We start from the raw sequence: 17,043 nt of genomic DNA on the forward strand, positions 1-17,043 counted from the left end.
CGCAAAATTGCACAAAATGTACGTAATACGAGAAAGTATATAAAACATCCAAAATACATTTCTTTTTGTAATGTTCCATAGGTGAAACAATCTCTAAAATTATATTTTCGAAAACGCGAATTTGCACAAAAATTCGCTGTCCAGTTATGGCATTGTGTCGTTACCTCAGAATTTTCGTTATTAAAATTTATGACATCTTTCTCGGAATGAATCAAGTCATTTGTTTCTTAAGTGAACGTTAATCGTTTATCGCGTGTATCATATGTAATGAAATTATATTATTATATAATAAAAAAAAAAAAAAAACAACGAATAAAAGGTGGAATCGATCGGTTTCGCTCGCGAAAGACCCGATTAGAGACTACAAGCTGTAAATATACAGCGATGTTCAACTGCAAAGTTCGACTAATAATTATTATTCTTCGTTGCTCGATCTCGTGTTACCTCAATTTGAAATGCAGATCCTCTTAGCATATATCGAGGTATGATCGCTGGAGTAGACTAATCGATGGCATAACAAGATTTTTTACGTTGTGGGAGACGAGCACCGCTATGTTCATCTCGCTATGCGTCACCTCGACACACGATAGCCGAGGTCATGGCAGCAATCGAGATGCAAGCCGAAAAAGTATTTAAGATGACGCGTGTTCACGCGTACGTAAGGTCGATCGGAGTTGACGTTATGTCTACGAGATATATATTTATTTTATATATATAATATATTATATCTATTTTAGAGATCGAGTAACGCTTTAGTTAATCTGCGAAATCACGCGACTTCGTCTGTGAAATTTTTCGAAATAAAAAATTCTTCCATATTTGTGCGTGTGCATTGCACGTTATATAATGTTGCGAGACCGACTTCCACTTTGGATCGACTCGACGAGTTCGAGAGAGGATAGAAGTTGTTTATAATGTAAATTTCGGTGCAACAAGTAGATTGTCGAGTTTTTACGATTCGCGGGAAGAAGCAAGTGAGCATTTCGATAGTCGTTTCTTAGGAATTCGTAAACAGTTTCTTTCCCTTTGTATGTTTATAGCGTATACGTGCGTAAATAACAAGTAATACATTTTAGAAATTGGACATTATCTGATTATGTTATTTCATATGAAAACGCGCCAACGTTATGAGAGTGTTGTGCAAGTTACGGTCACCTAGGAAAACAACGTTCAAAGGCCAGAAAATTTGGAAGAAGTTCTTTTCTTTCTATGACAAGTGTTCGAATACTTTTGAGGACCAATGTTATTCTCCTACATCTTCGCTTTCACGCCACAGACCTATATATTCTCCGGCATTTAAAAACCCATAAAAGACATTGTACTGTATTTTTAACCCCAGAGTGGCGCGCCACGAGAGTGACTTGGTGGTTTCTGGCGCAGAAGGACGCCACGATCTCGATTTAGGATCTCTCCCCTCGTGAATTTTTCCAGATGTGCACGCGACCTCGGGATTTCACACGACGAACGATGCACGAGACATCGATCGCACGCCTTTTTCTCGTTTTGCTTCTTCATCGAGCATATAATGGGCGCCGTTTCGCCCACGTACTTTCAACGAGGACAAGTCGGTTTCTCTCGATGAATTTCCCATCTTCGTTTTATGTAAGTCGTCGGTCTATCGACCGTCGTCGTTGACGCGTGACTTTTCTACTCGTGTACAAATCTTGCATTAAAACTTCAGACCAGTACAACGTGTGTCACGGTACGCGATAATTTATGCGTGAGTAGACACGTTTCGCGTAGTCCTTCATTATATTATATATTGATTTTTGCAAATTTTTTCTCATTAATAATTTACGAAACAAAAGTTTTCGAGACGCCATTCTGAAAGGATTAATCAATATATTCTCTTATTTTTTGACGATATTATCGATTGGCGAAGTCTTAGGCCAGTTTTTGCGACATTCTACCCGAACAAAGAATTTTGTACAATTTTTTAGGCATAGTGCAGAATTTATTATCTCACCGACAGCATCCTCGAAGAATGTTGGAACACGTACTTCAGAATCGGACAGGAATTGACGATCATGATGTTATCAACGCTCAACTTCCAATCACAATCGAATTATTTCTTCTTCGAATTAGTCTGATTTTCTATTACCATAATCTTGCGCTACGTGCTCGCTTCAACAATCGTAACGATACGGAGGTTCTTTAAAAATATGTTTCCTTCGATGAATTCACTGATCAATCATCAATCAGCCAACTAAGTAATCACGAACGTCTGAGTAAATGAACTCGTGACGCGACAAAATCCTTCTCCTTTCTGCTTCACAGCACTTTAACGTCTAATCCGATCACTTTGTAAAATCCTCTAAGACGAAAAATCCAAATAATCATCGATCGAGGAATCATCTTCCAGCATCGTTTACCAATCGATTCTCGACAATTTATAAATTCACGCACACACCGTTCGCGTTAAACGATTTAAATTGACAAGATTTATAAAACTTTGTGAACGTTTCCTCTGCGGCTATTCTCAAATCTGGAAAATCTGCCAACTTCGCGATTTTAAGTTTCCGAAGTTTCGCCGATTTTCATATTTTTCTACTTGTTTGGTACTCTCGTTGGAAGAAAATTGCTTGCAAGGTTTGCACGACGTCGAAAAGATGGAGAATCCGACCGATCCGATGATTCGTTCGATACTGAGCCTGAAAATGGGCATTCGAATGAGTCTCTCTCTCTCTCTCTTTCTCTCTCTTCAAATGACCATCGAGCTTGGTAAAAAATCTTTCGACGACCGGCTTACTTCGTCTTTCCTTTCCTTTAATGTCAAGTACAAGCGCGAATCCTGCCGGGTGTATCTCTCGAGGGACTTGCGGCGTCCTCGACGGTATTATTCCTGATCGTCCTTCGCTGCAACGCTGACAATGATGAGGTTTTGCTCATAAATCGACCGATTTTTCCGCCTGTCATTTTCGAAGGTTCTGTTATTGTCTTTTCTCTTTTTCTTTTGTTTTCTTCGCTTTTCCTTCTTCTTCTTCATTCATCCCATTGTGATAAGTCTCGGTCTTTTGTTTTTAACGCGAAGAAACTGTCAAAACTGTCATTCTCCGCTAGAATAATTATTCATCTTACAGAACCAATTTTTATCACTATAATTCCACCAGCAAAAAATTAATCTTCCTTTGCACCGACTCGAAAAGAAAGAACGGTTTACAAAAGATCGTTTAACTGTTCTCATTCAGGGCAAATTACGCTCCATACGCAAAGTGTCGACTCGAAAGAATCGAGAGAAAGAGAGAGAAAGAGAGAGAGCACAATTAGTTACGCTAGCTCGAATTCCAACGAAGATAATTAAACCACGAATCTGCTTCGTTTAATTTTACGATATACCTTGGCTAGAACGCGTCGAGAATACACGTAATCGTCATTTGTTTTGATACAAGGAAACAAAACAAGAATTCGTGAAGCAAGGAATATGGATTGAGCCAAAAATCAGAATGTAAATGTAAATTGTAGCGATCTAAGATGTAAATGAAAACGAAGGCTCATCATTCAGCGTGGTTTAACGAACGTTTATAAATAGCAGAAGATCTAGACACGCGTTAGATTTCTTGCTCGATCGAGTGTTTTTATAGATTTCTTCGCGCGTTCTAACAGCTACTATCATCTGAATTAATGACATAATTGCGACTGCTATTATAATAGTTTACATTTTTCTTCCTTCGTTACCAACAAATACAAACACGGTTAATTGAAATCTGAATACCACGAGACTGTACCAGTCGATAGACGTCTCCGATGAGTGTAAAAAGGAAACTAGAGAGAAGCAGAGAGAAAGAGATAGAGAGAGAGTTTTGACGCATGTACTCGCCGAGTAAAAAATTACTGCACTCTTCGATCAAAACGTTTTATCCATCATTTTTGAGGCAGTAAGTTTTAGTTTAGTTTTCTATTGAATCATTTTCTACAATCTAATTTCTATAATGAGTGTCGCATCGTATACATTCTCGGAACTTTTCATGGAAATATCGAGGATAATATGTTGGACAATTAAACATTTTCACGATCGTTTTAGAGAAATCTGGATGTAATAGAGCCAACTGCGAGAAATTGTAATAATCACAGAAGAGTCGCAGTGACTAAATTTACAACGACAGGCGCATTGTAATCAAAGTTGACCAATTAGGTCGACTTCCTCTTATAAACGAGATGAACGCATTCGTCGAGTTTTATGTGCGCGAAATTATGTAATTTAACAATAAAGTACGATCTTGTTTGCGCGTGTACGTGGTCAAAATACGTACGAAATAAGTACGATCTTTTGTTCGCAGCGTCGCTACAATCAAGTTAATTTCCGTCATTACGAGACTGCTTCTAGAAATGTAGAAGCATTTCTTCTTTCTAAGTAGATCTGAACATGTATGTTATGTTCATAAACGAATCTTTTTATCTTCGCGACAAAGTCTACAGATATTTTATTCTTTGACACGTTGAGTGCCACATGGCTCTCGTATGCTCCACGTCTTGCTCAAGTCGTTAATATTTCCAGTGTATAGGGAACAAGTGTTGAACAAGCTGAATATTAATTCGCAAATAACTGTAGCAGTCCAAGATTAAAATAGTTTCCACAAAACGCACTGCATCATGATGCACGCCTCTTCCTTAATTTACGACCTCCGTGCCATACGTACAAGGAACGTAACACAAGTTTCTATTTCATTTGAAAAACGGTGATGCAATTTCGCTCGTATCCTTGCGCTCGAGAGATTGCAGAATTTACGACTACTTTGCTTTATTGCGAAAACATAATATATTCGTTAGGTCAACAAACCTTCTCTACTTCGATCATTTCCTTCAATTTTGTTGCTCGTTCTATTTAAATTTCCAAAACCTCCGTTCATTTCCTCGTACTTAGGAAACCATTAGAAAAAAAGGTCAGAAAACACGTTAGACAACGTTGACGAGAAACGTATTAGTACGTCTTGTGCTAATCGAGCGTTGTTCCTAGTTAGTTTCTATCGTAAAATTCGGTGATTAATGTAAGTCGAGCTGTTATTTCAATCAAAAATAGCCCGACGAATTATTGGACATTTCGTCAAGCAACGTCTACAATCTCCAAGATATATGGACGAGCAGAGAACAACAAAAATACATAGATAGGAAAAGCTGCGTAGTACGTCGACACGCGAAGCCAAGGTAAACTTCCTCGCTGTGTTCCGCTACGATTATTATAGAAATAGTTGGGTGTTTAGCGTAGAAATTATGGGAATAATAAACGAACTGGAAGAAATGAAAAGTCGATTATGTGCGTTGATTTGGTTGGTCTCGGTGCGAAGATCTCCATTTCCACCATTTTCTCAATGAAACATATCCTTCTGTATACATAAAACTTAGATGTAGTTCGAAGTGTAGTCTCTTCACGAAGGAAGTGTTTTTTGAGAAAAGTTCATTAGAACTGATCGATTCTTTTAGCATCTCCTTTCATCTTCGATACACTACAACTTCTTCAAAAATCAACTAATAAGATCTCGTGCCATCCTTAAAATACTACTTCTTCAAAAATCAGCCAATAGGATCTTTCTTCGTCTTTAAAACACTGTAACTTTTGTTGAAATCGATCGATTACGATGAATTTCTGCCAAAAGAATTTGTTTTCCGGAAATAAAAAGATTTCGAAAAATGTTCATCGTAATAAGCAAATTTTTGTAGAAGCAAAGAAACTGTAATTTCTTTCCAACAACCGACGAACAACAAGCATCCTTGCGATTTTCCCTTTTATCTCTACGAAGACACCTCGAGGAACGAGATGAATCGCGAATTTTCTTCTTCTAGCCGCTCTTTCGTTTTATTTTAACCACGCAAACACGCGTAAGCGAGTGTTCGCGTATTGAAACGCGTACCAGATGAACATCGAAATGATCGTTAAAACGGAAAAACGTCGTTATCTGTCCGCATCGACGTGTTTAATGCTTCAACATTTTGGCGTATTTAACGCGTTCGACGCCGCTATTGATCGGCCTGTTTTTTCTTTCCGAAGGTAGGTTGATCTTCACTGGACGAGTTCGAATTCTTATTTGAAGCTATAGCGATATACGACAAAGAGAATTTTTAGCACTTGATTTGTAGCTATTAACGGAACGTTGTTTAAGTTGCTGGTTCACGGATTCTTGGAAGATTCGAGATTTTGAAAAGCGTGGGTTACTTGTATTTACCTGAGCCTCGATGGTACTGGTTAAATGGGATACTTGCGCCTCTGTTATTCTTTGGATCATTTCGATCGTCTGATACGTCAGAGAGGTTGCACGAAGCTGTCTGACGCGAGAATTAACGAGCACTGAGGAAAACTTGGAAGGACCTTGGTTAATGAGCTACGTATTAAATGGGCGAGAGATCTTCTACGGAAATTAATTTAAACGATGTTCGACAGAAATATTTGCATTTATGAATACACGACGAAACGTATTATAATAAGAGTCCAGTAAGCGCAAAAACATATAATATGTAACAAAAATATATATATAAAATTGACTGAAAAATGTATAATTTATAAAAAGAAACCTTCTGATTGAATTGGAAGGAAAATTGTGTTCTCATTCTAGGATTTATTTTTAAAATTATTTTTAATTTTCATAAATTGTTCTTCAAAAATGTACATATTCATTGTAAAAATAGACAAAATATATAGTTAATTAATGTTTGCCTACTGATTACAAAATGAGATTGCTTTCTAAGAAAAGAAAAGTGGGGGAGATAAATGTGCTAAAGTAATTAGCGAAGGACAGTGAGAGAACTGTGAGAGATGTTCGAAAACAACCCCTGCTAGCTTAGACAATTTATTCTCTTATAGGATCAGCCAGCAATTGGACACCCCAAAATGGGCGAGGTCCAATTTTTTCTTTTCTTTTAACTCTCGAACGAGCTCCACCCTTCGTTCTGGGCTATCCTTCATGAAACGACTAGTTAATTCATGCCACACGGTCCCCGTTTCCAGTTACTTACTCGTTCGTGAATAAGCAAAATACGAGCTGCGCATTACATCGCGACACAAAAAGGGGGATGATTTAAAGAGCTAGTAGAAAATAAATTTCACTTCGACTCTTTACGAATAAGAACAAATAGCATTTCCAAATTAATCCACATATATTCTCTTATTATATATTCTCTATTAATCCAGATTATTCTCTTTTCCGGAGGATCATTTTGTCTGTGTAATTCCTCCTTTACGAAATCATTCGAAAAGACGTACCTCTACCATTTTTCTCGCTGGATAAAAAAAAAAGAGATTTCGTCCTGCAAGATTTATTGATTAACGTAATCGATTTATATCCTCAATAAAAAAATAAAATTTAAACAGAGAAAAAGCGATATTATCTCGTGGAACATAACGACAAAGAGTCGAAACACATTCGGTTTGCTTTTCTCACGAAGGAAACAGCTTTCCTCGAGTAAGTAGAACGCTCTCAGGAGCACGTTCTCTCTTTACAAAGGGGAACTCCACCCCTTGTTTACTGCAACTTTTTTACGCTTCATACCCCAACAAGTATTTTTAACGCGAAAAATGTTAAATGTCAGCCATTCTTCTGTCTGCCTCGCGATTTCCATTAGCCTGTGATTCGCCTAGTGTGTCGATTTTCCTTGTGTGCGAGAAACCACCCCTTCTCACGGTCGAGCCATCGCCGCAGACCGCGCCCCTAGCGCGTGTACGAGCGTCGCGGCTGTAAAAGCCAGCGTGTATAGTTATTCGTTATTGCATAACTTTCATCAGAGATTGGTCGGGTTCGAGCGTAGTTAGTATATTGAACGAAGCCGGATTCTGTGAAAGGTGGACCTAGGCGCGGCCAAGGACCGGTTGCACGTAAACACAACTGAGCTGCTGCTATAATATCTTTCTAACTGTGACATATGCTAATTGTGTGCACCGGTGGATAATTTTCTGCACATGTCATCGCTATATACAACATACGTTTGACACACGTTTGGATTTTTGTTACATTGCTTATGCGAGAAAAGAAGGAAATTCCTGAAAGGGACAGCACGATGTTTGAACTTGGGGGATGATGTTCGAATACCAACTTTAAAAAGTGGCATAATCGGTGAACTTTTTGCAACTAAGATAATTGACACAATCTTTTTAGCGTTTGATGGAACGTTCTGAAATTAAGGTATGTAGAGAGACAATCTTTTTTTGCGAATTAAGTTTCATCGCGGTTAAATCACATCGCTGGTGAAACAGATAGTTTCATCAACTTTACATTATGGAAAATTTGTGGTTCCTGGTGAGAGACATAGAAAACGGGTCGAAGAAAGTTACGTCGTTTTGTCGAATCGTAGGAAAGCAGTTGGATTCTCTTTCCTTTCTTTTCTGTTTCGCTCCAGTGACGAAGAAAAAGAGTTTATTTAGTTAGCATATTGATCATATCTCGTACAAGCTTCCAAACAATCTTAACATCCCATCTTTGAGGCGCTACATTCGAATTGAATTTGAAAGCAAGGACATATTCATAAACTTTTCCTAAAGGTATCGAAACCAGCAAATTTTTATTATTTTAGTTAAAAACTTTTATTATCGAAGATATATTTTGAAGTAAACTCGCTGCCAGAAATGTTTAATACATAAATTCGAAATGTTTAAAACGCTCAAATTTTTAAATCGCGAGTGAAAAAATATGCCGGAATAATTTTATTGATTTTTGTGATTTTGACACGTTTTATAGAGAGAAGTAATCTGTCAAATCCACAGATACAAGAGAAATAGGTGCCACCAAATGATGTTGCGTACAAAAAAATCAACGTCAACCATAACTCATATTAACATACAATCGATATTTTTGGATTATATTTTCAAGATGATAACAAAAACGCGCATATTTAATCTGCACAACCAAATAAAAATATGATTCGAATATATGGATATAATTTCTGAACTTTAATTTCATAAAAAGACAAACGTGATTTTTCACGGATTTACGTATTCCCCGTAATATTTTCCTAAATATTATACACAGATAAAAAAAAAAGAAAAAGAAAATTATGAAGAATTATCGTAACACTATAGAAGTACATGTCTCACTTTCCCAATCGATATACCGTTCTAAATATCCGAGAATCAATTTTTTACGTTCCAGTATAGATCGAACACCTTTACACTGGGTAGAGAATCGTCGCTTGTAAACTATGAAGAAGGTCTATTTACTAGAGTAACCGAATATAATCAACAAAGGGAACGAAGACTACGCCAATGAAGGAAAAAGTCAATCGAGAGACAGCTGTTAGGAACACATGTGGCAAATTGACCTCATATTTGCCAGGGATTCGTGAAAACGTGAAAGGGTCTTAGAGAGATTTTTCTGAAAAATTGTTGCTTATTTTTGCACTCGTCAGACATAACTTTTACGTCAATGGCGCGCCGAAAACGTGATCTAGAGGAATTCCGGAATCCGCGAAACGTGTGAATCGTTTGTGACAAAAAGATTGTGTTCGGCGAATGACGAGAAAATTTGTTTGTACATTAAGTTTCAGCCTTTGAAAGAGAAAGCAAAACGGAAATATTAAAATATGCAATTCGAAAATATATAATTTTATTTATTTTTTCGTTATTTTCTCGAAATATTTCGTTTCAATTATATTTTGGTCCGCCAGCGATGTTTTAAAAAAAATGCACAAGAAATTTAGGTGTACGTTCGTGTCATCGAGAGAAGATTATATTATTAGAATAACGAGTTTAAACGAGTTCTGAACGAGTTTGAAGAAGACAAAACGAGACGTTTGCGTGCAATTCAATGGACGACGCTCCTATTTTTTTATACTCGATATTCGTCATACGGGCATATCTTTGTATAAACATTTTTACTTGTTTCTGTACATAGAACCTAGAATCGAATCTTTTATCTGTCTTCTAGAAACGCTCTTTATATAATTCGGCGATAAATTTAGATCATTGTAATGTTTCTACGTAGAGCTTTTACTTTTAGAATCAAACGTTTCGAATTTTGTTTATTTTATTTACATTTCGGAACACCGAAGCGAAATGTATACTCGCTTTTATTAAGAAGCTTGCCGCATAATTCGCACAGAATTCGTTTACGAAAAATGATAAAATCATTCATTTCCAAAAGTAGAAATGAAACCAAAAAGGCGTGTTCAACGATGACTTTCATATTGCGTACAACTTCAACATTCAGTTTACAATCTCTCGTATTGCCTAGAAGACAAGTGACTCAGGAAAAGCAAAGAATATTACATCTGAGAGATAAAGAACCGCTTATTAACTGTTCATGACTAAAAATACTAGAATCATAAAAAGGCAAAGGTCACTCTTCATCTCGTTCAAACATTTTCCACAAAAAGAGTCTAAGAAACAAGAAAAGTAAAAAGAAAAAAAAATCAGAACAAATTGATTTAGCAGAAAGGAGATTTTAAATTGAAATAAACTTTGTTTACCTTTGTCTTCTGCTTGAGAAACTTGGAGATCTTAGTGATGGGATTTAGAAACTTTGGCCTCGGCATTTTGACTAGATTCTTTCGCCTCTGAAGTAAAAAATTCGAATTTCCAGCCTCCACCGTTTTATCACTGCTATACTCTGATATATATTTTTCTCTGCGACTATGATCACGCAGGAAACAGTTTACATTATGCGTTTTATTCTGCGTTTTAACGTCGGTCCAAGATCTCACTGCGATCAGATCAGTCGCCGTGGCGCAAACCTTTCTAGAAGCGAACGTACCAACCCGCGTCTACTAATCGCGCTGAAAATACACACAAGTGTATCGTCGAAATTTCAGACCAATACGCGCGATTGTGCGCTCTTAGAAAACACTTTGCGATGCTTCACGCCTATCTATTGACGTGAACTTTGCTTTCCTTTTGCCTCGAAGATTTCTGTCTTTTTTTCCTCTTGCCTCTCAAACTCGCGATAAATGTGCTTATGTTTGGATGAAATGTAATTGATCCGAACGAAACGGTCAATAAGTCACAGTGATATTATACGTATACAATATACGTATACAATGTCGAAAGCTCAGAAGGAGAACTTCTGGAATTGAAGCTTCGTCGATTCGAACTTGCTAGAGCTTTTCTGCGACTGAAATTGTGTTCACGGATAGATATAACGTTAAATTCGATTTGTTCGTTTCACGATCGATCGTTTCGGGTATGCACGCTTCACTTCGCGAGGACTGAAGCAACACTGTACCACCGCGCTTTCGGGGTGAGTCTAATACTCCGATCCTAGGAGAAAGGCGTGGTGGGGAGGGGATAAACTCGACGCGCAAACCGGTTCGCGCAGCACGTGCTGCCGGTGCGCGCACTGCTCTTCCATTCAAGCGCGTGTCACGCTACCAATTTGGATCAAAATAGTCTCATTTTGGATGCTCGTTTCATCGTTCGCATCACATTTTTTATGAACCGTGAATAAGCCTTTCATGAGTGGATAAATCAATGGAATATTTCTTTTGCTCCATGACCGTTTCGTACTTATGTGAAATTGTAAACTGTTTAAACAGAATCGATTCTCGACTTGGAAAATTGTATAGTTTATAGAGTTCGATTTAAAGGTTCTTACAAAAGGGAAACATTCGCTTCATCGTTCGTATCATTTTTTACATCTGCTGACAAGCCTTTCAAGTGGGTGGATAAACAAATGGAATATTTCCTTTGCTCCATGATCGTTTCGTACTTATGTGAAATTGTAGACTGTTTAAACAGAATCGATTGGTTTTTATAAAAGGGCAACATTCGTTTTGTCGCTCGCATTAATTTTTAGACTCAGGGACAAGCCTTTAGTAGCTGCATAAATGAATGGAATATTTCCCCTGCTCGATGATTATTTCATACTTATATGAAATTTCAGACTGTTTAAACACGATTGATTTCCAGCTTGGAAAATTGTATAGTTTATAGAATTCAATCGAGAGATAGTAAATACCGTAAAAAGAAAGACTGTTTTAAAGACTAAAATGTATTTAATTGTTGTAGAAATTTTCAGAAAAATGGCCAGACGGCTGTTTCGTAGTTAGACGATTTCTAACTTGGAAAATCCTTGTTGGCTTAATATAGGGAATTATAAATTAAATTTCAGAGATGATTAATTACGATGGATACATAAGAAAATCTGATCCATCACATGCAAGAATTCGAAGCAATTAGCGGTACATTTGATTTAACTTGGTGGTCAACGTAGCGTGAGTATAGTCACGTCCGCCTTCCACGACGTAATAAAATTATTCTCCGTACCAAATACGATAATACTGATCGCTTTTTGCCTCAGAATCGAACAATTGTTTTCGATATTATTGTAATGTAATTCAAAATCGTTTGACTATAAACTTATTAATCTTGTAATTTAACTTGTTAAATCAATTGTTTAACTATGATCTTTCGTGTCAATAGGATTGAAGTTCTACAAGATTATTAACGATTAGAGCTTATCAATTACTGTTCCCATTCTATTTTGAGAAATAGGACAAAAGTAAATACCACGCAAAAGCAAACAAAAAAAATGTGAGGAATAACGAAATCATATTCGAGTGTTTTCATTGCAATTCGCGCTATCTTTGGAGATTCCACGCAGTTACTATGTACAAATATTTTATTTTTATGTTCTCGATTATACAGTGCGAGCCATTGAACTTCTTATGAAATATCTTGAAAATAGAACATATACATACTGTATATAAGAATATTTCTCTGCCGATTGCGTAATTGCAATTGATACTTATTATTGTTTGTCGAAACATATCGTAAGAAATATTGCAAATTAATCTTCATTTCATTTTACATGCATCTTAATATGGTAAAAAAAAAGAAGAAAAAGTCAATCTCTTAAGCGTATTATTCTTGACTTATTTTACACGATATGCAACACATACGCGTCGATTGTTACCAACTGGATTAATTTTCTACACGTTACGCATCATGCAAATGTCACGTGTGTTTTTGTAAGGTACGATCTCTGACATAAGTTCAATTACAATCGCCAATGACGACTCACAGCACCAACAACTATGAGAACATAACAGCCGCGCGTATGGTATTCCACTTTTTGCTCTGTTCGTTTTGCACGCGACGATAAAATATTCATACTGAATGCGTTTCTCGAGTTTATTTAAACCGGAGGGAAAACTACTGGTGTTTGACAATATTTCGCACTCTTGTCGTTAAACACGAGTTTCGAGACTCGTTCTACTGGTTGTTTCATCTTTGATGAGAAATTTTGTTTGCTTACAGGAGTGAGAAGAAAATTTGAAATTATATGTTAAAAATTAGAATACCATTAATATCAACGAATCGAATAATTTATGCAAAAACCAACGTGTGTTTTTTTTACACAATAACTGACGATTTCGCGCATGGAAACACAAGTTTATTCAAGATAAAAGTTTACAACGTGTTAAGATGATACAATCGATTATAGTTCCTTAATTTTAAAAATACTAGATACTTTTTAAAGATATGTATCACGTGCAAATGACGAAAAGTCATATAACGTTATAGCGGATTTAACGAATAAATTTAATATGAACAAATAATTTCGAAAAATACTAATTTAATGTTCAACTCTATTGAGATTAATTATTCGTTCCTTTTTTTATGTTCATGGGACTATCGATGATGAAACAACCAATATAATATGAAACGCTTCTAAGTACTAACGTCGCGCGTCACCTTTTGCACTCTGTTAATATCATGCGACAATGCAGTTAACGTTTCACGATGTAGTAGAGGAGACAAAGTCAACAGTGCGTTCTGCTCGAAACCGCGTAATTTTCACATTGAAAATTTATTGGATATTTATTGGAATTCGAGACCAGAATTCCCGGAGTTGAAACAAAACGCACGTCTATTGTGAAGTTGTCAGCGTTTTCTTAAACGTTAAGATGAGGACTTTCGAGTCCTTCGTGTCCTATAAAAATTCCATCTTCTCGGATTTGAGTCCTTCTCAAGTGAATTGAAATTTTCTATCGTTAAAGGATTTCTAAAAAAATTCGTAGAAAACAGAATTGTTCTTAATACGCGTGATTTTCCGTCTCGGAATTTCACGTTGAACATTTTCTTCAATTGTTAAAAATCATCGCGTTTGTGAGCGTGACGACGATTGAAAAAAATTTTGGAAACCCGAAAAGGGCTAATTACGCTTAAGAAAATATAAATTTGCATAAATATCCGCGGTCTATCTATTGAAGAAAAAAAAGGGAAGAAGAAGGAAGAAAGTGACAGTAAAAGAGAGAGGGAGAAGATGGAGAGCAGAAGGAGAGAAATGGAGATGCAACTGAGAATCCCTGTCCGGTAATATTGATAGCGTACAATTACGCGTGGGCCGAACTGCAGATGCGCAAAAACGCCAAGAATAGAAGCTCGTAGCAGCTATATCTACGATAGACAACTTTAGAATCCATCAAATCCAAACTTTGTGATAAGAATCTCCATCGTTATTCAAGCCCGAAGAAACACACATAAAAGAAAAAAGAAAAAAAAAGATGGAACACACGAAACACGTTTCATCGCTGTTATTTTACCAATTAACGCCTCGTTAATCTTTTCTAATATCTTGCATAGAGGCGTTAAATACCAATAGCACGAACAACATAATAAGATCGTGTTTTCTGAATCATCCCAAGGCGCTTCATCTAAGCGACTGGTAATGCAAATTACGAAGATTAATGAACGTCTACCGACGTATCTGGTCCGCATAGCGATTTCAAGCAAACAAGCAGCCAGATTTTTATGTTTCATGGAAAATTACTGACAAATTCCATGGTGCAATTTTCCAACCGGTCTACGTGATGTCAATACGTCACGTACGTCACACTCTGACGCGATGCAGATAATAAAGAGGATTACTTTATCAAGAATTTAATCCTCTGTACTTAACTGTTCTCTCCAAATACGGGATAAACGTATAGAAAATTTAGTTCGATGATTATGATCGTTAATAGGTAGAAATATGGAAAGGTGGTAAAATCGGTCGGCTGTTAAGCCACAAAGGCTGTTACAGGTGAAAGTTTACTGTGCATTTTTCTTTTCAATTATAAAATATTATATATAATTTAATAAAATTATAGATCAGTGAAATCAAATGTTTTGTTATTTTGTTTAATCGCGAACTCTTAGAGGCTATTATGGGTGAAACGCACGCACCATTACTGCGTTACATTTTGTTTAAATTAAAAAATTAATATAGCTAAGCGCGATGAAATATTTTATCATTATTCAATGCAACGTTTGCAGTTTTTACGATATTATTACAACTAAATATACATCCTATTCCAACAAACATTCATTCATTACAGCAAACTTCAATTATATGAGCCATTGTTGAACTGCAAATATCCAATACGATAAAAGTTGAGAAAAAAAAAGTAATGTCGGGGTCTATACAAGTATAGCTCCAATTGAGATTAATACAATTGTTAATGCTACTTTATTTATTTGCTTTATTTTACGATCTCAATATGTATATCGTTTCTATTCGCTACACGAAGAATTCGAAGAATTTATTATCTAATATTTAGTCGTTGCTCGAGCTACAACTGGACAATGGAGGTGTCGAATTGGACCTTCGTTGCTACGTGAAACGCGTATGCAAGGTATCCGCGATCATTTAGGAACAATTAGACCGAGATATTTGGATAATAGGAGAGTTCAAACGACAGCAGCGGAAATTTTTAGAAATTCAACTGTGACGAGAGACAACGATCATATCTTATTTACGCTCGATCACTGTTTTATCGTCGACCAGCTGTGTTTTCAGAGCTGCACACGATTTCGCACGCTAACGAACGCACGATAAGGAAAGTGTGACTTGCATATAATTAATAGGCACATGCTGTTGTATTTTGATACTGTGTGTAAATTCGTAGTCTATACGGACAATTTAGATTTCATTCTCATGGATTCGATATTCGTTAAAATGATCATTCTAATTAAAAAAAAAAAAAAAAAAAAAAAAAATACTGCAGATAAGAAAACGAATAAAGAAATTAATTAATCAACGTTTACTTTTATAAATATTGTGTGACTGTGAATTTATAGCTCGGACAGAAAATTCCATTTTTTTATTTTTTTCTTTAAATATCCAGTACACGTAATTTCGGCGAAAAATCGACGCGAATCGACAAAATCATTATCGACACGATTTTAATTCCAGCGTAAAGAAAAAAGAACTGAATAAATGATCGCATTTTACGAGCGAAATAAATCAACATATGAAGAACCATCGCTATTCCAATCAGTTTATTAAACACACTCCAATCAATCCTTGTTCGAGATTTCATAGCTTTTTGGATAACAACAACAATGGACGATCGATCGATCATTCAATTTAAGCAACGCACTGCTTCAAAGCGAAATTAACTTTTTACACGTAGTTTCAATCTCTTTGATTATTAGCCTTTGAAGTTGCTTGCCGCTAGTAAAGCACGTGCATTTTAGATGTAAGTATAGAATATGAAGCATACTTAATTTGATATTTATAATACAATGTACAGCGAGGCACATGATTGATCGCCTATAGATGCCCATAGACAGTGAAAGGGTTAATAACAAATCCAATTGCACATTAGAAATTGACGAACCATAAAGAAGATAAGTCAGGAAGCTAAAAAAGGTTCGTATGGGAAGCTCAGAGTTTTAATTCATAATGCTATTAGTTTATAACTTATAAGCGTTTAAAGATTTTCGGAGAATCTGTGAAATTATTTCTAAAGAAAATGTGACACAGACAGAAGACCAGTTCTGTTCCATTTTGGACTATTATTTCTACAACGTCAGGAATATTTGAAGGAATTCGACAACCATTAATTCCACGAATGAAAGACTGCATTCTTGCAGAGGGAAGAAATCTCGAACGTTCATTACAACTGCCATGAAACAATCAATAAAAATATTTGCACTTGCTTACAACTGCTTGTAAATTCTTACAGTTCTACGATAAAGCATTTTCGAAAACGAGTTGACACGAACATTTTCTACCTTTTGACGTCATTAACGCAAGTTTCCTCCCGATCTTACACAGCGTTACTCTCCTCTCAATACTTCATATATCGAGTATTTTATATTTACCACTATTTATTACACAGATCTGGAACACGAATGGCACT

At 36.2% G+C, this 17,043-nt stretch overlaps 1 protein-coding gene across 19 annotated transcripts in view; it reads right to left on the minus strand.

The window, feature by feature from the left end:
* mtd (TLD domain-containing protein mustard) overlaps positions 1–17,043 on the minus strand; it is a 306,573-nt gene that overhangs the window by 12,214 nt on the left and 277,316 nt on the right. The window contains exon 1 of one of the 19 annotated variants that reach the window (XM_069125556.1): positions 10,387–11,140. The exons of the other annotated variants lie outside the window; for them this stretch is intronic. Within the exon in view, the coding sequence (XP_068981657.1) occupies positions 10,387–10,452 (66 nt within the window). The 5' untranslated portion in view covers positions 10,453–11,140. Of the gene's footprint in view, positions 1–10,386; positions 11,141–17,043 lie in introns of those variants that run through there. 19 annotated transcript variants of the gene reach the window in all.

This window comes from Bombus flavifrons, chromosome 13, assembly GCF_040668555.2.
Source record: "Bombus flavifrons isolate JBK064 chromosome 13, iyBomFlav1_principal, whole genome shotgun sequence".
In the NCBI taxonomy this organism is placed as follows: Eukaryota; Metazoa; Arthropoda; class Insecta; order Hymenoptera; family Apidae; genus Bombus; species Bombus flavifrons.